The sequence below is a fragment of the Falco peregrinus genome, chromosome 8 (assembly GCF_023634155.1).
Source record: "Falco peregrinus isolate bFalPer1 chromosome 8, bFalPer1.pri, whole genome shotgun sequence".
NCBI classification, from domain to species: domain Eukaryota; kingdom Metazoa; phylum Chordata; class Aves; order Falconiformes; family Falconidae; genus Falco; species Falco peregrinus.
This window is the reverse complement of record NC_073728.1, coordinates 41,271,713-41,288,615: the sequence shown is the minus strand read 5'-3', so window position 1 is coordinate 41,288,615 and position 16,903 is coordinate 41,271,713. Positions and strand designations below refer to the sequence as shown.

Sequence of the window (16,903 nt, the reverse complement as noted above, 5' to 3'; positions counted from 1 at the left end):
GGCTTCCTCAACTTACCCGCTGGATGTCGCAGCTGATGCCGTTACCTTCCCCGAGGGCACCGCAGGCAAACTAAGGACCGGTAATTGGATCTGCAGTCTTAACTGTGAATTCTCTTGGCTTTTATGCATTTAAATCAACCTCCATGTTGTAGGTTGCTATTTAATTTGACAGCGGTGCCCGTGGCCCCTTTTAGGCCTGGGCATCCCATCGTGGCATCTTATAAATACATAGGAAGACAGTCCCTGCCCCGAAGAGAACATCACAGTAACTTTTTTTTCTGGTGATTTAATCATAATATTGACAACTTTATCAAAAATTACAAAACTGATATTAAAAAAATCTCTAATTCTTAGTAAGACTAGAATGGGTTTTTTTTTAAAAATAGAAAAGCACTTTTATGCTACTGCTCTTCTGGAATTCTCACATTACAACCCTACATAGCAAAATACAAACCGTAGCTAAGAAAGGTAGCAGTCCTAAGGTAATTCAGTCCACCACGAGCCCTCTAATATCTCTATACCATCAAACTCAGGGACTCCAAAAAGATATTACATCACTTATAAACCTCCTGCAAAGCTGATTTAGGAAATACCTTTAAATTTTAAGTTCTTTTTAACCCCTAAAACCTTAGACTGTGAGGATAATAGACCTGGGACATCAGAAGTGGGGTGGGTTTTTTTGATTTTTTTTTTTTTTTTAAACTACGTGGATGTTAATTTTACAGCTGATACCAGCCAAATGTTTTCTGCCAGAAGTAAAAATATGAAGAAAATCCACTGAAATAAATGAAAATATTTTTTATGGTGTTCACAAAATGCACCATAATAGAAAGAGGAATATTTCCTTTAATTTGAACGTCATCTGAATGACTCAACCACATTGTCACCCACTTAGCAAAAGAAAGCATAATAAATAAATAAATAAATAAACAAGAATATGTAACACTTTACATCCGCAAAGAATCACGTAGTTCCCTAATCTACCGAGATACTGATTGACGTCGTGGGCTCGCTTTACTCAGCCAGTTCAGTTTTGTGTGATTGTGCCATATTAATGACAAATAAAGTGTTGTTCCACTTTCCACAATGGAGTCTGTTGTTTTTTTTTTTTTTTTTCTTTTTCCACCTTTTAAATATAGGAATTCTCTCTTAAATTAGAAAGTAGGCAAAAAGTATTTTTTAAATTTTCATTTTTAAGTCTTCTATTAGAAAAAATATAGATTTTTTAAACAAAAAATAATAAGGTAGAAAGAAGGGTTGGGCCTCCATCAAAAAAGTATATTATGCTTTAATGCAAAGAGAAAGAAATGGCTCTATGGGCAAAATTCAAGTATGAGTGACCAGTTTTTTAATCGTAAAGTAGGTGCAACATTTTTTAAAATGTTACAACACTGCATGACCTGTAATGCTCACAATATTTACATTAACTGCTTACATGAAACCATAAAAACTCTAAAAGAGAAAAAAATTGGTATGGACTGAAACAAACTACTCCTAGCACCCACATCAACGCCATTATTAACCAATGAAATCAAGTGCACAAAAATACTTTACATGGCCTATTGATGTAAAGTATACATCGGTGAGAAAGTACAAACCTAATCAGTTAAAATGCCAAAAGAAGGGTCGGTCAATACAAACTCAGTTCTAGGACAGAAAGCAAAGGGCGAAAGAAACTGAACTGAGGCAGGCGCTCGCACACGCACACGCACGCACGCACGCGGTGGCGTCAGAACCCACGCGGGTGTGGGCAGACAGCAGGGAAGCGGGCTGGCGTGGCAAACGGACAACATCGACTCTTGAAACCAACACAGCAACTCGGAACAGAAAAATGGGAGCTAAACTACACCCCCCCCCCCCCTCCAAAAAAAAAGTTTGTGGTGTTTTTTTTTTTTTTTTTTTTTTTTAAATTAATAAAATCAATCACTTCACATGAGCTTGCATGGAGGACGGTGGCGTTACAAAAAGACAAATGAACCTACCCCGCGGAAGGAAGGGCTCCTGCCTCCCTCCAGGCCCCTGCAGCCAGTGTAGCTATTGCGATCCCTCGGGCGGGGGAAGGAGCAGTGGGAGCCGTTTCGCCAGCCATGAGAAAGGCCAGGGGCCAGCCCGGAGGTAGTGCTGCCCGCTCTGGCACGCCAGAGCCGAGGCTGGGAAAGCCGCCGGGTCCTGTCGTCCTCGGGGACGGCCGGTCTCGGTCATGTCCTTCAGAGAGTGGAGTGTGGGACTTGGGCAAGGCGGATGGGAAGAGGAGCAATGACTTGTGATCCTGGCGCCGAGTGCCGGGTACCTGGAGAGTGGCGATACCGCCAGCTTCCCAGGATGCTGATCACTGCCAGTCCTTAGCTAGAGAGTGAGATTTGGGAATTCAGGGAGGGGGGAAAAGGAAATCTGAGGTAAGTGGTGGTCCCGGACGAAGAGGTAGGGGTTACGGACTCCAGCCCGGGACCGGGAATGGTGAACTGAGAGTTATTTCGGGAAGCCTTGAAGACAGAGGATGTCATTGCTTCCATCACCATCACCACCATCCGTGTCAAAAATAGAAATGAAATCAAATGGAAATAATGTTGTGCTACACCTCCGTTCGTTAATTTTATAATGGCTCATAGCTTTAGACTTTTAAATCTGTAGTGTATTAATTTTTTTCTACATATTTTTCACATTTCTCACTTAATATAACATAAATAATTTGGTTAATAGATTTAACCTGCACATTTCAGCCACATTAATATATATAAGAATCTGTTAATGGTATAAATAATTCTTTTTAAATAAAATAAATCTGATATGTTACATAATACTGATAAAAATTACTGTTGCTAATAGTTTTGTAAGCCACCCTTAATTTTTTGTTTTAATACTGCGAGATGGATACTGGAATTACTTTTACGAACGCTGCGGAGCATGCCCTTTCATTCTACTGCGAAACCAAACCGTAATCAATACTGATCACATTATTAAAGCAGGGCCTCTGCCCCCTTAAAAGTAAACACGATGGTTAATGACGTTAGATAATTTAAGCTAATAAATCTAGGGGTTTTGAGGGGTCAACGTTACGGGGGATATTAACTGTTTAGTTTATCAGGTGGCTATGAAACTTTAACTACAGAAATGGTTGACTAAAATAGTCCATCTACTTTTTTTTTCTTTTTAATAAAATCTACAGCATTCTACTTTAAAAGCTAAGTAAATAAAAACGCAACCGATAGTTGCAGCCTTTGAATTATTAATTAGAGCTGTGATCCCACATCCCGTTAGGAATCTGCAAGGTTGCACTCTCCTACAGAGACCTGAAATGGAGTACAGTACTTCCAGGCAAGGTTCATTCCAAACAGACAGTATCAATGAACACTCAGTGGCGTGAAGTGTATGTCATAATTAAGGTATTACATAATCATGCCTTCTCTCTGCTGTTAAATACAAAAACAGCATCTTTTACATTATCATATAAAAGCATTTAGGCTGTATTTTTATTTATCACTTTACACTGGTAGTCTCTTGTATGTGTACTCAATAGAAACCAAAGAATTTTGTACACTATTTTTTGTACAATAAAAGATAAAGTGTGCATTAGGTACGCTTGTACATGACAATATTGTACAATATTTACATTTCAGATATCACCATGAAATTCTGTATTATCTATATACACAATGAAAATTTCTCAGAAACATTTGGACTATTTCTTATAATCACAATTTTAGTATTATAGAAAAAAAATTCAGTAATCATCTGACATTGTTACTGCAACCTTTCAAGATTTCTGATTGGCTTACCCAGCAACTGCTATCCCTCCTAATCATCAAAAATATTGTACCACTAATCCGCGTAGCACCCTGTGATGGTATCTATCTGTCTTCATATAAATATTGATATAAACACGTCTATATCAATACCTACATATAGACTTATGTGCACGTTCATTTTGATAAGCACTGGACCAGTAACAACGACATTCAATGTTATCTAGAGATCTTCCTCCTCTTGGGCTTTGGAGGCTTCACTTGTCTGTCTCCCTGGGGGATTTGGTGGACCTAAAAACAAGGACAGTTACAAGTTAGCAAAGGAGACTGGTCAAAGTAACCACCCAGTAACAAACCAACTACAGGATTGCTTGAGGTGCTGTTATGAAACGGTTCTTAACTACTTCATGTCTACGTGGAAGCCTGAATTAAAAGAACTTCAAGAACTTTAAGGCACCAGGGAGAAAGAGGCTGGTGCCACAACCTGCGCATCTCAGCCGGTGACAGTCATCGTGAAACCACGGAATCGGGCACCGAGTCCCAAACTGCGACCGTGTCACACCCTCAGAGGCAAACCCATGTGCAACACCGTGGCAAGGGCAATAAAGTAGGAAGTGGGTGGCGAGAAAGTACTGCTCACAGGGAAAAATAAGAGAAGTCAAATCCGGGTCTGCGGTAGCATTATTAAGGGACAAGCTACAGCTAGCAAGCTCGGTCTTTGTTTTAAATTTTGAAAGGAAATACTCCATTTCGAGCTGCATGCGAGATTAATTTGAGCGTGAAAATGTTTTTCATCTCTGACTGCTCAGTAAAAAACGCAGCCTAACTGGCAGAAGGAGGTGGAGGAAGGCTGGTGCCTAGCACGGAATAGCACTACCATCTGTCGGCCGGAGCGAGCTCTGTCCTGGGTAGAGCAGTTTGCAGCTTCCAAACAGCAGTCAGGCAACAGTGACAAATCCTTCAGCAACGTGCCAAATTATTTCCTTGGGTCCTTCCTGAATTCCTTCAGACCGCTAACATTTCCTACGTATGTATTGGCTCTTACCAGCAGAAACAAATTCTTTGAGCTAACGATCTTGTTTGCACATGCTTTTCATTTAAAACGTAACTGATGTCTGAACAGCTGAAAAAAACGCCAGTCACTAAAAAGAGAACCATTGATTCCCTATGAGTGTTTCTAGGAATCATAATCTTTACGGGAATAGATTTCAATCGCAATTTCTGTGACCAGATAATTCAAATATAAATCACGACTATGTAATGACACACAGGCTGGTACATCAGCTTGTCTGTGTTATGAAACAACTAGATCAGCAAATCCAATTACAGCAGTTTCCTCTGCGCCGGTTTATATCATAGTTAAAATGCATATAGCAGGCAGTTTGGTGTGTTACTGGATTATAAACGCAAAAAAAGGTATCAGCGGACTGGTCCGGCCCCAGTGTGTAAGTGGCGGTGTAACCGACACAGGAGGCGTGTGTGCCAAACAAGTACCCCATATTTATTTGTGACAGACCTACAACCTTTCCTTTTCCTCCCAAAGACAAGAGGAAAACGCATCGTTTTGCGTCAAAACTCAATCCCATTTCCTAAAATTCACAAGTCTAAACAAAAGATTTGATTTTGTTCTTATTTACGGCAGTCGCTAAAAGCTACTGAACAACTTATCCCGCATTTCCCGGTTGTTCTGTACCGGGCTGTAAGCCTGGCATTCTGCAGGCGCCTCCCTTCGTACACTCCAGAAGCTTCCCTGCAGTTTTACTGCTACTTCTAAATATGCACATGTACACGCATCTTCAGTACCGAGCACCAAAGATCAGGAAAAAGACTTTTTTCTATATTCCAATGTTTTATAGTTAATAATTTGAATAATTACAAACGATAAGATAGGGGAGGTTACATGTGCTGTGATAGACTTTGTTGCATTTCTAAGTCTGCTTCAAAGAAATTACAGCCATGTTTTAAATACGATGATGAGTACATTGTATAAACCGATTTTTTATATTAGAAGGATCCTGGGCTCACCTACTAACAGTGTAATTACTGTAGAAAGAACGCCATCAGATTTGATATTAGGAATTCTCCTCTTTTTTTTTTTAAACTTACCTTTCATGACAATATCCTTCATTTCACATGAGGAAAACTTTACTCAAAGAGTTTTACATTCAAAAGAATGATGCTTTGCAATGTGGTTTCAATACCTTGCTGCTTAAATGGAGAAACAAACGAGCCTGAATTTGTGTAACTAATCAGAGAAAACCCATGGAATATGAGTGGGACTGGAACTGATCCAAATATTATCAGGCTGCATGTGTAAAACTAAGTCCAGGAATCAATCTTTGTAAAAAATAATTGGCAACGCAACTAAAATTCTTCAACTTTTCCCATTTTTCAGAATGATTAGACATTTGCAAACAGTTTTTAATGCAGGAGAAATATTGAAAAATTCTACGTTACTTAAGAAAATAGAAACAAAATTTATGTTAGATAGCAACCCAAACCAACACTCCCCATCTTCAACTGACACACATGCAGAAACACAGAAAAAGGAGATTATTGCTAATGTGAAAAGAAACTTACATTCCCAGACATTTTGTCTAGTTCACTCATGGCCTCGTGTATAGCAGCTTCTAAATGGTTATTTAGCTTTCCACTTCTAGGAAGAAAAAAATTAATGCCATTAGTAATTCTCAGTAACAGAAAAAAAGCTAAAAAACTCTAAAGAATGTCATAATAAACACACAAACTCCTTGGACATACTGTACTAACTGTAGAGCCTCCCAGGTTGTTGCAGCACAAAATATCACGCAAAACAGAGGCTTGTGTTGGAATGACAGAAGAAAAATGAAAGCCACCACTTCAATGAGTTGTATGGTTGGTTACAATATCCACAAGACAGATGAAGCCCATGAATAAAAAGCAAAAGTACTTCATGTTAACACAGCGTTTTGTGCAGTCTTGTCTTTTTTTTTTTTTTTTTTTTTTTTTTTGAACTGCCAGCAAAGGGCCAGGCTACCATGGGTTTTGATCAGGAGCAGAAGAGGAGCACTCCAGCTACTCTGGGCTTTCTTAAAGACTTCAAGCGTTACTAAACCTCTAGTGCCAGCTCACCTCTGCCTCCTTCCTGCTCCACATTATATGCCGCATTGACCCTGTACATGGGGTTACACTTCAGTGATACTTTTGCGAAGGACTAAACATGTACATCGCTATCTCCTTTAAAAGACGAGCGTGATTGGCAAAGTTTCCCCCTTACCCAAAGCACACAGCTCAAAGTTCAATATCCCTTCTAACTTTCAATAGCCAGAGGAAAATAAGTCATGTTAATCCTCTAAAATGTTGCTATTTTACCCTGGAATGACAGCACACCAAGGGCAATGGTAAAGGTAGGTTGAAAACCTTCTTCTTCCAAACCAAAAGTTATGCCAAGTCACTGGGCAGCTCCGTATAGATCTAATTTTACAGAGACATTTATGTACATTTCTTCTTTAAAGAAGTTTCCCACTTGAACACCACGCTTTGCATGACAGGTCATACTTCTCTGACTCTGTGTTCACACCTCAAGAGTTTCAAGCCAGCAAATTGTACTTGCACACAAGTTACTACCGTCTGTCGATGGCTCGTTGAGGATCTGCGCTTAATGGCGCGCACGCATGTGCGTGTATGTATATATCTGTATTTAGATAGGTTGATTCATTCATGACTTCAGCTGAACAGGTACGTTTACTTCAAGTAATGGACTTGAAGACAAATGGCTGAATGTGAGATGAGAGCCATTATTATAAGCATCCATCACAATATCCTCAGGAAGTAAGAAGTGCCGTTATCCCCGCTTCGGAGAGGTAAGAAGTGAGGGGAGGAGGATGAGAGCCATCTGCATCACGAGGGAAGACTATGGCAGAGATAGGTAACAGAACACCTTGTCCCATGCTGGAAAGGATGGTTGGGTCACTAGGACCGTCCCACACCGGAGACACTTTCGAAACAAAACTTTCCTCTTAAAGAAAGCTTCTCATGTCAGCTGGGCCACTCTTCCCTGGCACTTAAGGATTTATAGTGACTAAAAGCATTGGCAAAAGATTGCCAAGGAACTGGCACAGAGGAACTACCGGGGCAGCATTGCTGTACAGTAATTCCACCCCCCGAGCTCAGCAAAATTGTTTCCATACCCATCAGCACAGCTGGGAGATCAAAGATAGGAGATCAGAGGGACTGTTATTCATTATTCAAAGAAGATATTCCCTAATACCATTTTGCATTGGTCATCTGAGCTATGCCAGGGCACAAATTGCACAAAAAATTTAAAAAAGCCAGAAACCTTACTGACCCGACTGCACAGAAGTGAAGTATAACTGGATTTCATCCACACACGACATTGCACAAGTTGAACTAAGGCTTTGAATGAATTAAACAGTGGTAGTCACGTGCAACTTTAAAATTAGGTATCCTGATATAGTTTAAATCGACTAAAGAAATAAGATAAACTGAAATAACTATTCCCGCCCAAAGCCTGACATGTCCATCTGGGTTTTTGCACTGCTTGGGCTAGACTGCTTGCAAAAACCAGTTTCAGTTTTGCAACCTGGGCAAGTGAAGGCACCCTTAGATATTACAAATGCCGAGCACAATATTGTTCAGCGGCAACATAACTTCCTATAAAGGCAAGATGACTATTTATAATGCAGCTATCTTAATAACTGATAACACTGCTGACTTGCATATCACCTAGAAGCAGATTGCAGATGTCAAGTTACCTGTATGTGATGCAGTTATTTAATCAACATTACATGCTCTATCAGCAACACACCCCTATTGCACTATCTATGAAATTATTGCTATTAATCATAACAGCCATTTGAAAGTATTGAAAATATTAAAGATGGTTTGAATTGTCTTAAGAGGCTGCTGTTATGTTCACTTTGCTGTGAAGATGATGATCTGCCCCTGAGCAAATCGAAGGGTCAGAAGTGCCCGTCACTGAAATGTCCCTTTACCGCAGCTACAAACCTGAGGACTTGACATCAGATACAACACATGCACCAGCCCTCTAGTGATGCAAACCAACCTGTAAACATCACAGGGTTTGGTCAAATTACATTTAAAAGATCCTAGCAACAGTTTGTTCCTCTCATCAAAATGCAGCACATCATCTCTTACCAGACCTCTCCTGGCCAACAGCTTGGAGAAGGACTGAAATTCCTTCCCTCAGGAAGGGAGGACAACCTTTTCATCAGAAGTGTTCCTTTAATCCTCCTCCTCCCTACTAGGGCCCATTAACATTTTACCAAACTGTATCATCAAAATGAAATCTGAGCATGTTTTGAGTTGCAGTTCCCTCCCACAGCAGACACATCCCAGACTCTGCCTGCAGGTGCTGCCTCTGGGCAGCTCTGGCAGCGTTAACACGGACACCTGAGTGCGCCCGCCGTGCCCAACTCACACCTACCAAAGACAGAGACTTAAGACTGTGTCAGGACGGTGCCTGATGGGAAGTTGGAAAGGTGGTGGAAGAGATGCGTTAGTTCTTCCCTTACCAGAGTCCTGTTCAACTTGAACATGGCACATGCCCAACAGGAGGGACATCAGAGATGTAACTTCAACTCTGAGAAGCCACTGCTCCAACTTCATTTTGCAATAACTTAGTATGGATGGCTGAGATGGTAATGGTAGGGATGGTAAATGGCACGTTCCTGACAAGAGAGAAGCCTGGTGGGGGAAATAACACCCAGAGGAACAGGGAACCAGAGGAGGAGGAGACACTGGTGTTGGGTGGTGACCCTTGGAAGATGTTTTGTGAAGTGGGGCAGCAGGATGCCAGTGAACAGAGGAGTACAGGTAACTACAAAGCTTAGGAAGAACGAAGATTGGATCAGACGAGGCTTTGGTAAGGGAAGACTGGGCCTCCACCAGTCTTCTGGAGGCTACAACTGGACAGGTGAGGAAGCTACGCCATGACCTGCTGGAAGCAAGAAGGGACACAGTTCAGGTACGAACGGACCGACTGACATGAGATGGAACTGAGGAAGGTCAGGACGGCTCAGCGGTCTGTGTGAGTGCATCTTCCTACAACCCCCAGAACTCATATGACATTCAGCACTCACACCACGCCTCTGAGACACTCCCAAGCAAACCACCTTTTTGCTACAAAGAATGCTTTAGATCATACTATTAGTTGAAGGTACAGAGCTCTGTGCAGCGGAGCTAACACTTCTGACTATGCTGATGAAATGTGCTACAATGACATTATTTTCTGGTGTCTTGTTTAGATACCAAGGAAACAGAATACACAAAATTTTCCATTTAAAAACCAGTACTTAAAGTCAGGAAGATTTACAATTCAAAAATACTGGATTTAAGGTGCAACTTGAATTACATTTTATTACATCCCTATTACAATATAGCTTTCAGCTTTGCAGACTTTTTAATCTTTAGTTAAGTTTTAATAATTTTGTATTTAATATATAATTTCAAAGTATGTTGTTAGAGATTGAGTCAAGACTGTGCAGTGGAGGGGAAAAACAGGAAATATACTAGGGCTGAGACAAGAACTGTAGGAACATGGAGAATAGTTTATGGAGTTAAGGTATCTGAATGTCACTTTGAGGACCTGGATGTTAACCCCACCCTGCTAAACAAAGCGGACCTATGTGATGCTAGTCCACGCTCTCCCAACATCAATTTGTCCTGGGTTTCTTTACCTATGTCTTGGTTACTATAGAAGTGTTCAACTTGATGCCAGTACATGATATGCGTAAGCGCTGAGTACTTATGCAGGTAGATAACAAATAGAAGTATTCTACATGTAGCAATTATATTTAATGCTAAATGTTTGAAAATATCTGGACCTGCATGTAACAAGATACTACACAGACATATACCAAAAAGCAGACCGTAAGGAGATTAATAACTTTTTCAGACAAAGGAAAAAGAGGAAGGGTCCATGAAGGAGGGCCAAAATATTTGAACTATGAAATAAGTGCAAGTGGAAATAAGGAGAAAAAACCTGGAAGGCTGTAAAGCAACCCTACAGGAGGGATAACCATGTGCCCTGGCCTGGCTGGGGTATCTGCTACCCCCAGTTTCCTTACGGGCAAGCAACGGGGCAGGACCAGACCTGCCGCCAAAAAAAAGGCCACTGGATTCAGGGGAATTGCAGACAAACCCTGCAGCCTCCTAAATACACAAATGCAAATCAGAAGATGGGCGTTTTTCTTAGATTGTACTGTTTATTTCAACTTTAACACCTCTTTAAATTTGCCCCCGGTGTCACCTTATTTGAGTCACGTATCTCGCCTCAGGGACATGAGCAAATAACTGGGGGGTTGCCAAAAGCCCTTCTGTGTTCTCACCATACACCCTTAAACTCCAGTAAGATATTTTGAGGATGATCTTGGAAAAAACAACCATCAAACATCGTCTCATTGGCTTAAAAAATACTTCTCTTCAGGGCTGCGTGACATATAAATAAAAGAAGGGCTTACACCTTAAAAGGAGCTGAAGACAAATAATTATTTAATTCCTTTAAGGCCATGTTTATTGTGCTAAAGACAAGTATTGCAAGCTGACTTTGGATTCTGACACAAAGTAATATATTTTCACTGCAACAGCACCCTAGAACAAATCCAATCCCAGTACAATTTGTACTTTTTGATCCTTTTATAGCTGTCCAGATTTTTTTTCCTCCTAAAGTCGACCATTTTCCTCTTTTTGTCTATGCTGCTGCTTCATGCCCTAAATGCCTACTGTTTCACAGCCTTCCTATCCTTGTATATTTTTAAATAAGAGCTAAAAGGCAAGATACACCAAACAGTTCATAGATGTCTGACGCGGAGCATAAGGAAAGCTCTGCACTGAGCCCCTTGTCTAGTTAAATACAGCCAGAATTCACAAATTCTGAAGCGCCTCTCAGCAATGGGAAATAAACTGAATTTATCTGAATAAACCTGTGCTCTGCCTGCAGCAGCAGCTGCCAGAGGGAGAGGGGAGAGATAAGAAGGGCAGATCTTGTTAAAGAGCATATTTGGTCAGAATAGTTTTGATGTAATAACTTTTTTTGCTGTAAATTAGAAATCCTACACATGAAAGCTCAGACAAGTAGGCTGACATTTTATAAAGGCTACTGTAAATATCAGAAGATGCAATAAAAATGCAGATATCAAAGATCTCGGATGATTATCATAACTGACAAAGGAATTCAGAAAATTAACTCTTCAGTTTGGCTGCTCTACTAAGCTACCCAAAACAAGAGACTTAGGAAGCAAAATCATTTAATTATTGCATTCCACTAGCAAATAAATGAGCATTTACTTACTTTCTGTTCCTTTTTCTGGCTCGGTTGTAAGCTTCTAGACCTTCTGTTAGTGTCTTCAACTTCTCTGGCTCCACCTGAGTGAAGGTATGAACACCAAACCACATTACCCAGACCTGCAATTATTAAACATTGCTTTTACTTTACTGCTAGACATGCACTATTACGGAGCCTAATTTTCACCGCATCCATAAGACACTAACCTTCCCAGCAAAGAAAAAATGGATGACTGGCTATATACACCCCCTCATACATATACGTACATATTCTGATTTCTCTAGATGCCCACACCACCAGCAATAGAAATACAAAAAGCAAAACCGTGACACTCATGAAAACAAAACTAGGAAGGAGAACAGTATTTTAACCCCCTCGTTTGTCTTTATATTATTAATATGAACACGTTTTTAATGTCTCATAGTCTGTACTCAAATGTATTTTACAAATGTAGTTCACACCTTTGAGACCACCTGGGAAGCATTAAAATAGCAAGTTGCCTATGGTACAATTTTTACAGATGCTATCAACACAAAACTGTTTCACACCACCTCAAATTTCCGGATAAACTATTTAAGGGCTCAGTTTGACAATGCTAATGGCACGGCCAAATTTATTCCTACTTCCGAAGATCCAGGGTCTGTGCTTAAGTTAAAAGGCTTAAGGCCTTAAAAGGGGGTTGGGCAGGGTGACAAGCTTTATTTATGCATTATGAATCCATGAGCCTTCACTAGAGCTGGCTTCAGCCAGCTGATTTATTGGTCCTGAGAAAGGGCTTTTAAATTTTTTTTGTACTTAAGCACATACTTAGCGATCTGCTGAGTCAGGAATGAATTTGAGCACGTGCTCAACAGGGCTGCTGAGCTGGTACCTAAAGTGCTTTCACTGGAAAATAAAGTTCTCTTGAAACCCACCAGAATGATGAACTTTTAAGCAATCTGTATATAAAACTCCGCATACAAACACTGGCACCAGTTAGTACTAGTATAACCAATACAATCATCTACATGATTTTATCATTTGCATTCTCAAAACATTAGTCCACTTAACTCTGCATGTTATTTTGATTTGGCTGAGTCATTTCTGCTTGTAAAAACAAAAGAAAAAGTATTTAAAATACATCAATTAAAACAAATGGATGAATTCCTTTTTCAGTATTGCTACATTTTGCTTGACTTATTTTTTAATCTTTCCATAACTTAACAAGAACCTTATATACCATTTGTTTCGTTAAAAAGTACAGCTTGTATTCTGACACAAGGAAAATTAATTCTATAAATACAAATTTATTAAGCATGCCTATATACAATCTGAAAAAGAAATTTAAATGCAAATTCCCTCTAAACCCAGCCTGTCAATTACTAAATAATTTATATTCACAAAGAAATTGATTTTTAGACGTGACAACGTGAAGTTAATGAGTGAGCAAGTTGTCAAAATCTGTAGAAATAAGGCCCAATACAATATATGCTTAGTCCAAATTTCACGTCTTGAACTTGTGCATCTGATAATGAAATTGGGGAATACTGCCGTTGTGGGGACTTAAAGACAAGAGTCATTAATGGTGCAATCTGCGCATGGGGAGGCAAGATTTCTGTTTTCATGAAATAGATTCAATTACGGCCACAGATTGTAGTGCTTTTCCCTTACAATGGTGTTTACTTTTAATGCAAGACTACAAATAGTTCAAATAACTCCTCTCCTAATCAGATTTTGGAAAAATACAAATGCATACAGAAGAAATAGTATCTGTTTAAAACCTGTGGAGCTTTACTAAGGATAAACATGAGCAGAAAAGGCACACAACAGTCACAGAATGAGCAAACCGGCTTCAGTGGCTTATACATTACATCTACATTAAAATGGTATTAACGGCGGCATCGTCACTCTGCCTGCCGTACACCGCCCCTCAAGCCTCGACTTTACAGCGTGTCTGAAAAACAGCTACAGAAGAAATGTCTATTTTTCAAACTGAACAGAATTAAAGGGCAATAACATAACCATCTTGAGCCTTTGCCTCCAATGCTTTACTACGTGACAGAGTTGCCACGGATGCTAAATTGGACATTATCCACATCCATATATATATATTTATGTGTGTGTCTGTGTATAAGGAACAAACTTTGCAAAGAGTTGCATATGCCTGCCATTAGATATATAAGAAAGTTCAATAGGAAATACTTTTATCAAGAGCTAATATCATGTTTGGCTAAGCAGGGACTTATATTAAGTAACAAAAAGGAATCAATATCTTCATTATTGGAATTCTGTGGCGGCAGAAGAGTAAAAAACCCGCTAGTGCTTTTTTGAAGTAGTATCAAATTGCTAACATAACATGGTATTGGAAGCAACTATAACAGATATATCTGAATTAATAACATCATACGCCTTCATTTACAATAAGCCATTACAACACTAAATAATACATACAAATGGGATTTTCAGGACACTGATAAATCACACCTGTTACTACCTGCAGAATTATAAAAGCTCACTTTAAAAAACCTAGTTTAACTGATGGAAAGTCATACTGGGAACAGTACTTGCCCAGTAAGAATTGCTATAAAATGCACTAGCAACAGGCAACTGCTGCTCACACAAACCCTTCGACTTTCACATTGTTGCTCTCACAACCTTGTTCCTGTGTAGGTGATTTAATTTGGATAATAATCAGATTAATTACTTGATGAAATACACATCCTCTGTTTTAGGATGCATGTAGTTTCAGGCTTGCTCCTTTTTCAGCAATATCTACTGCTGTTGCTGCACTTCCCTGGGGTTCCTCTTTAATCTTCCAAGAGCCAAAAAGCAAGTGTACACTGGGAAACAAAGGTGCAATATTCCTCCCTTCTCCTGTTAGGGAAACACCACTCTAGCTGCTCCTCAAACAGAAGCATTATTACATTTAATACCCATAGTCTTTTAAATGGAAACAAAAATCAAATTATGTATGATATAAAGAAGAGAAAATATACAAAGTACTATGAAATCCCAACAGCATAGCAAAGCTAGTGTTACAATATAGGAAGTTAACATTTGATTATACAAATACTTTTAAAAGATGTTTTAAGGAAGCTCCACAGAAAACTGAATTTTTGGAACTGCTGCTAGTGACTCCCACCATCAATTGTAACCTTCCAGGGTTTTTGTGAAGCGCAGGATTTCTGAAGACCATTTGGTTTTCCAGTTTTTTTCTTTTTGGTTTTCAAGGTGGTTTTCCCCATGTTTGTGGGGTTTTTTTGTGTGTGGTGGTGGTTTGTGGGTTTGTTTGGGGTTTTTTTATGTGGTTTTTTTTCCTTTTTTCTTTTCTTCAGACCAGGCTGCTCAAACATCTGAAGAATGTAGCCGTACAACATGTTGTAGGAGTGTCTGAACACGTGTATAAATTGCCAGAGTGCATGGGTGTTCCTGCCTGTCTCCAACTGGAAATGGAACTATTACACAGCACATGCACATTTTCACCTCTCTCGTATTGCCCTGTATCCCAGCTTTCAACCTCAACTCCTGACCTTTGGAATGGTCGTTCACTCTGTACTTCTGGGAGAAAATTACACTTTTTTTTTTTTTTTTTTTTAATTTTAAATTATTATTATTAAAGGCCTTCTGATGTGACAGGTGATCCATTACGTGGGACTTCCTGATGAAGAACTTGAAAGTCTCTCTTGCTGCCTCCACAAGTACCTGCACGAGCAGCTACGTACGCATTTCCCGTTTGCTTCCCTGTTGTTTGTGCTTCAGTATACAGTAAAATCTGTGCCACTGAATATAACATTACACAATGCTTATATAACGTACATAAGAGGCATAAAATCAAAGAAGGCGAGTTTGCACAAAAGCAACTGGACATCCTGGTACCCACAAGCTGGGGAGTAAATGTAAAGAATTGCTAAGGAATGCAAATGAAAAAAGAAATGTCACCTCTTTACAAAAGTTATAAAATATAAGCTCTTCAAATACATCGTAACAGTCACATAGATATACAATTTTGTGAATACATACATGTATACAGTGTAATTACTGTAGCTGTAATCCAGATGGGACAAGGATATTGTACATCTCCTAATTTTTCCAGTTTTGTTTAATCTTTTATAGCTTGTGGTCTGTCCCATTTGTCTACACTTTATAAACTGACTTCTCTCGGGGATCTAACCTTTATAAGGCATGAGCTCTTCAGCGCTGTCCTGGCTTCAGCTGGGATAGAGTTAAACCATAACAAGCATTCAAATATTGTTACTCTAGCATGTTGATTTCTCTGTAAATTAAATACTTCTGTTCGGTGTGCTCAGACGGGAGCTCTCTGCAACCTTTGTGGCTAAGAGGTCAACAGAGAAGCCACCCGTGAAGAGAGACTAACGTTCTCTTGGACTAGGGTTGAAACCATTCTGGCCAAACATCACCCCAGTCGTCTGTGGCATCAAGGACCTGTTGGATTCCTTGGGGAAATTACATTTGCACGTCAACCTCTGGTAACTATTACGAACTGCAGTAAGACCAGCAGTGGTTACACAACAGATATACCAGTTCCAGCTGAAGAAATCCTGAGCTACACACCAGTGGGAGTCAGAGGTTGCTGGTGAAGAAGCACTCCTCAACATGTTCTTGTCCTCCCTCCTCTGGGCATCTGCTTCAGCCAAATTTTGGGGAAAGCAATACTTTAGTATTCCACTATGTTCTTATGACTGTTGTTGTGCAATGTACTAGGCAGGTATACGGGGGAAAAAGATGTAATTTTTAAGTCCTTTGATTTCTGTGTGTCACAGATAAAAGATTATTTCATTAGAACTTGCCTTTCTGCTTACATATTTTTTAAATTTGCATTTTATAAAACAGCACTTTAAAATATTTATATATGGAA

The 16,903-nt window shown here is 39.6% G+C and overlaps 1 protein-coding gene across 11 annotated transcripts in view; it reads right to left on the bottom strand.

Annotated features, from left to right (window-relative positions):
* Positions 1 to 1,325: 1,325 nt before the first annotated feature.
* Positions 1,326 to 16,903, bottom strand: part of MBD5 (methyl-CpG binding domain protein 5) — a 147,648-nt gene continuing 132,070 nt past the window's right edge. For 7 of the 11 annotated variants that reach the window (XM_055811875.1, XM_055811881.1, XM_055811874.1 and 4 more), the window contains 3 exons: positions 12,055 to 12,167; positions 6,324 to 6,399; positions 1,326 to 4,034 (listed from right to left, as the gene is read on the bottom strand). In XM_055811875.1, coding sequence (XP_055667850.1) covers positions 3,963 to 4,034; positions 6,324 to 6,399; positions 12,055 to 12,167 — 261 coding nt within the window. In that variant the 3' untranslated portion in view covers positions 1,326 to 3,962. The remainder of the gene's footprint in view (positions 4,035 to 6,323; positions 6,400 to 12,054; positions 12,168 to 16,903) is intronic. The other 4 variants (XM_055811879.1, XM_055811884.1, XM_055811880.1 and 1 more) reach the window with 1 other exon arrangement.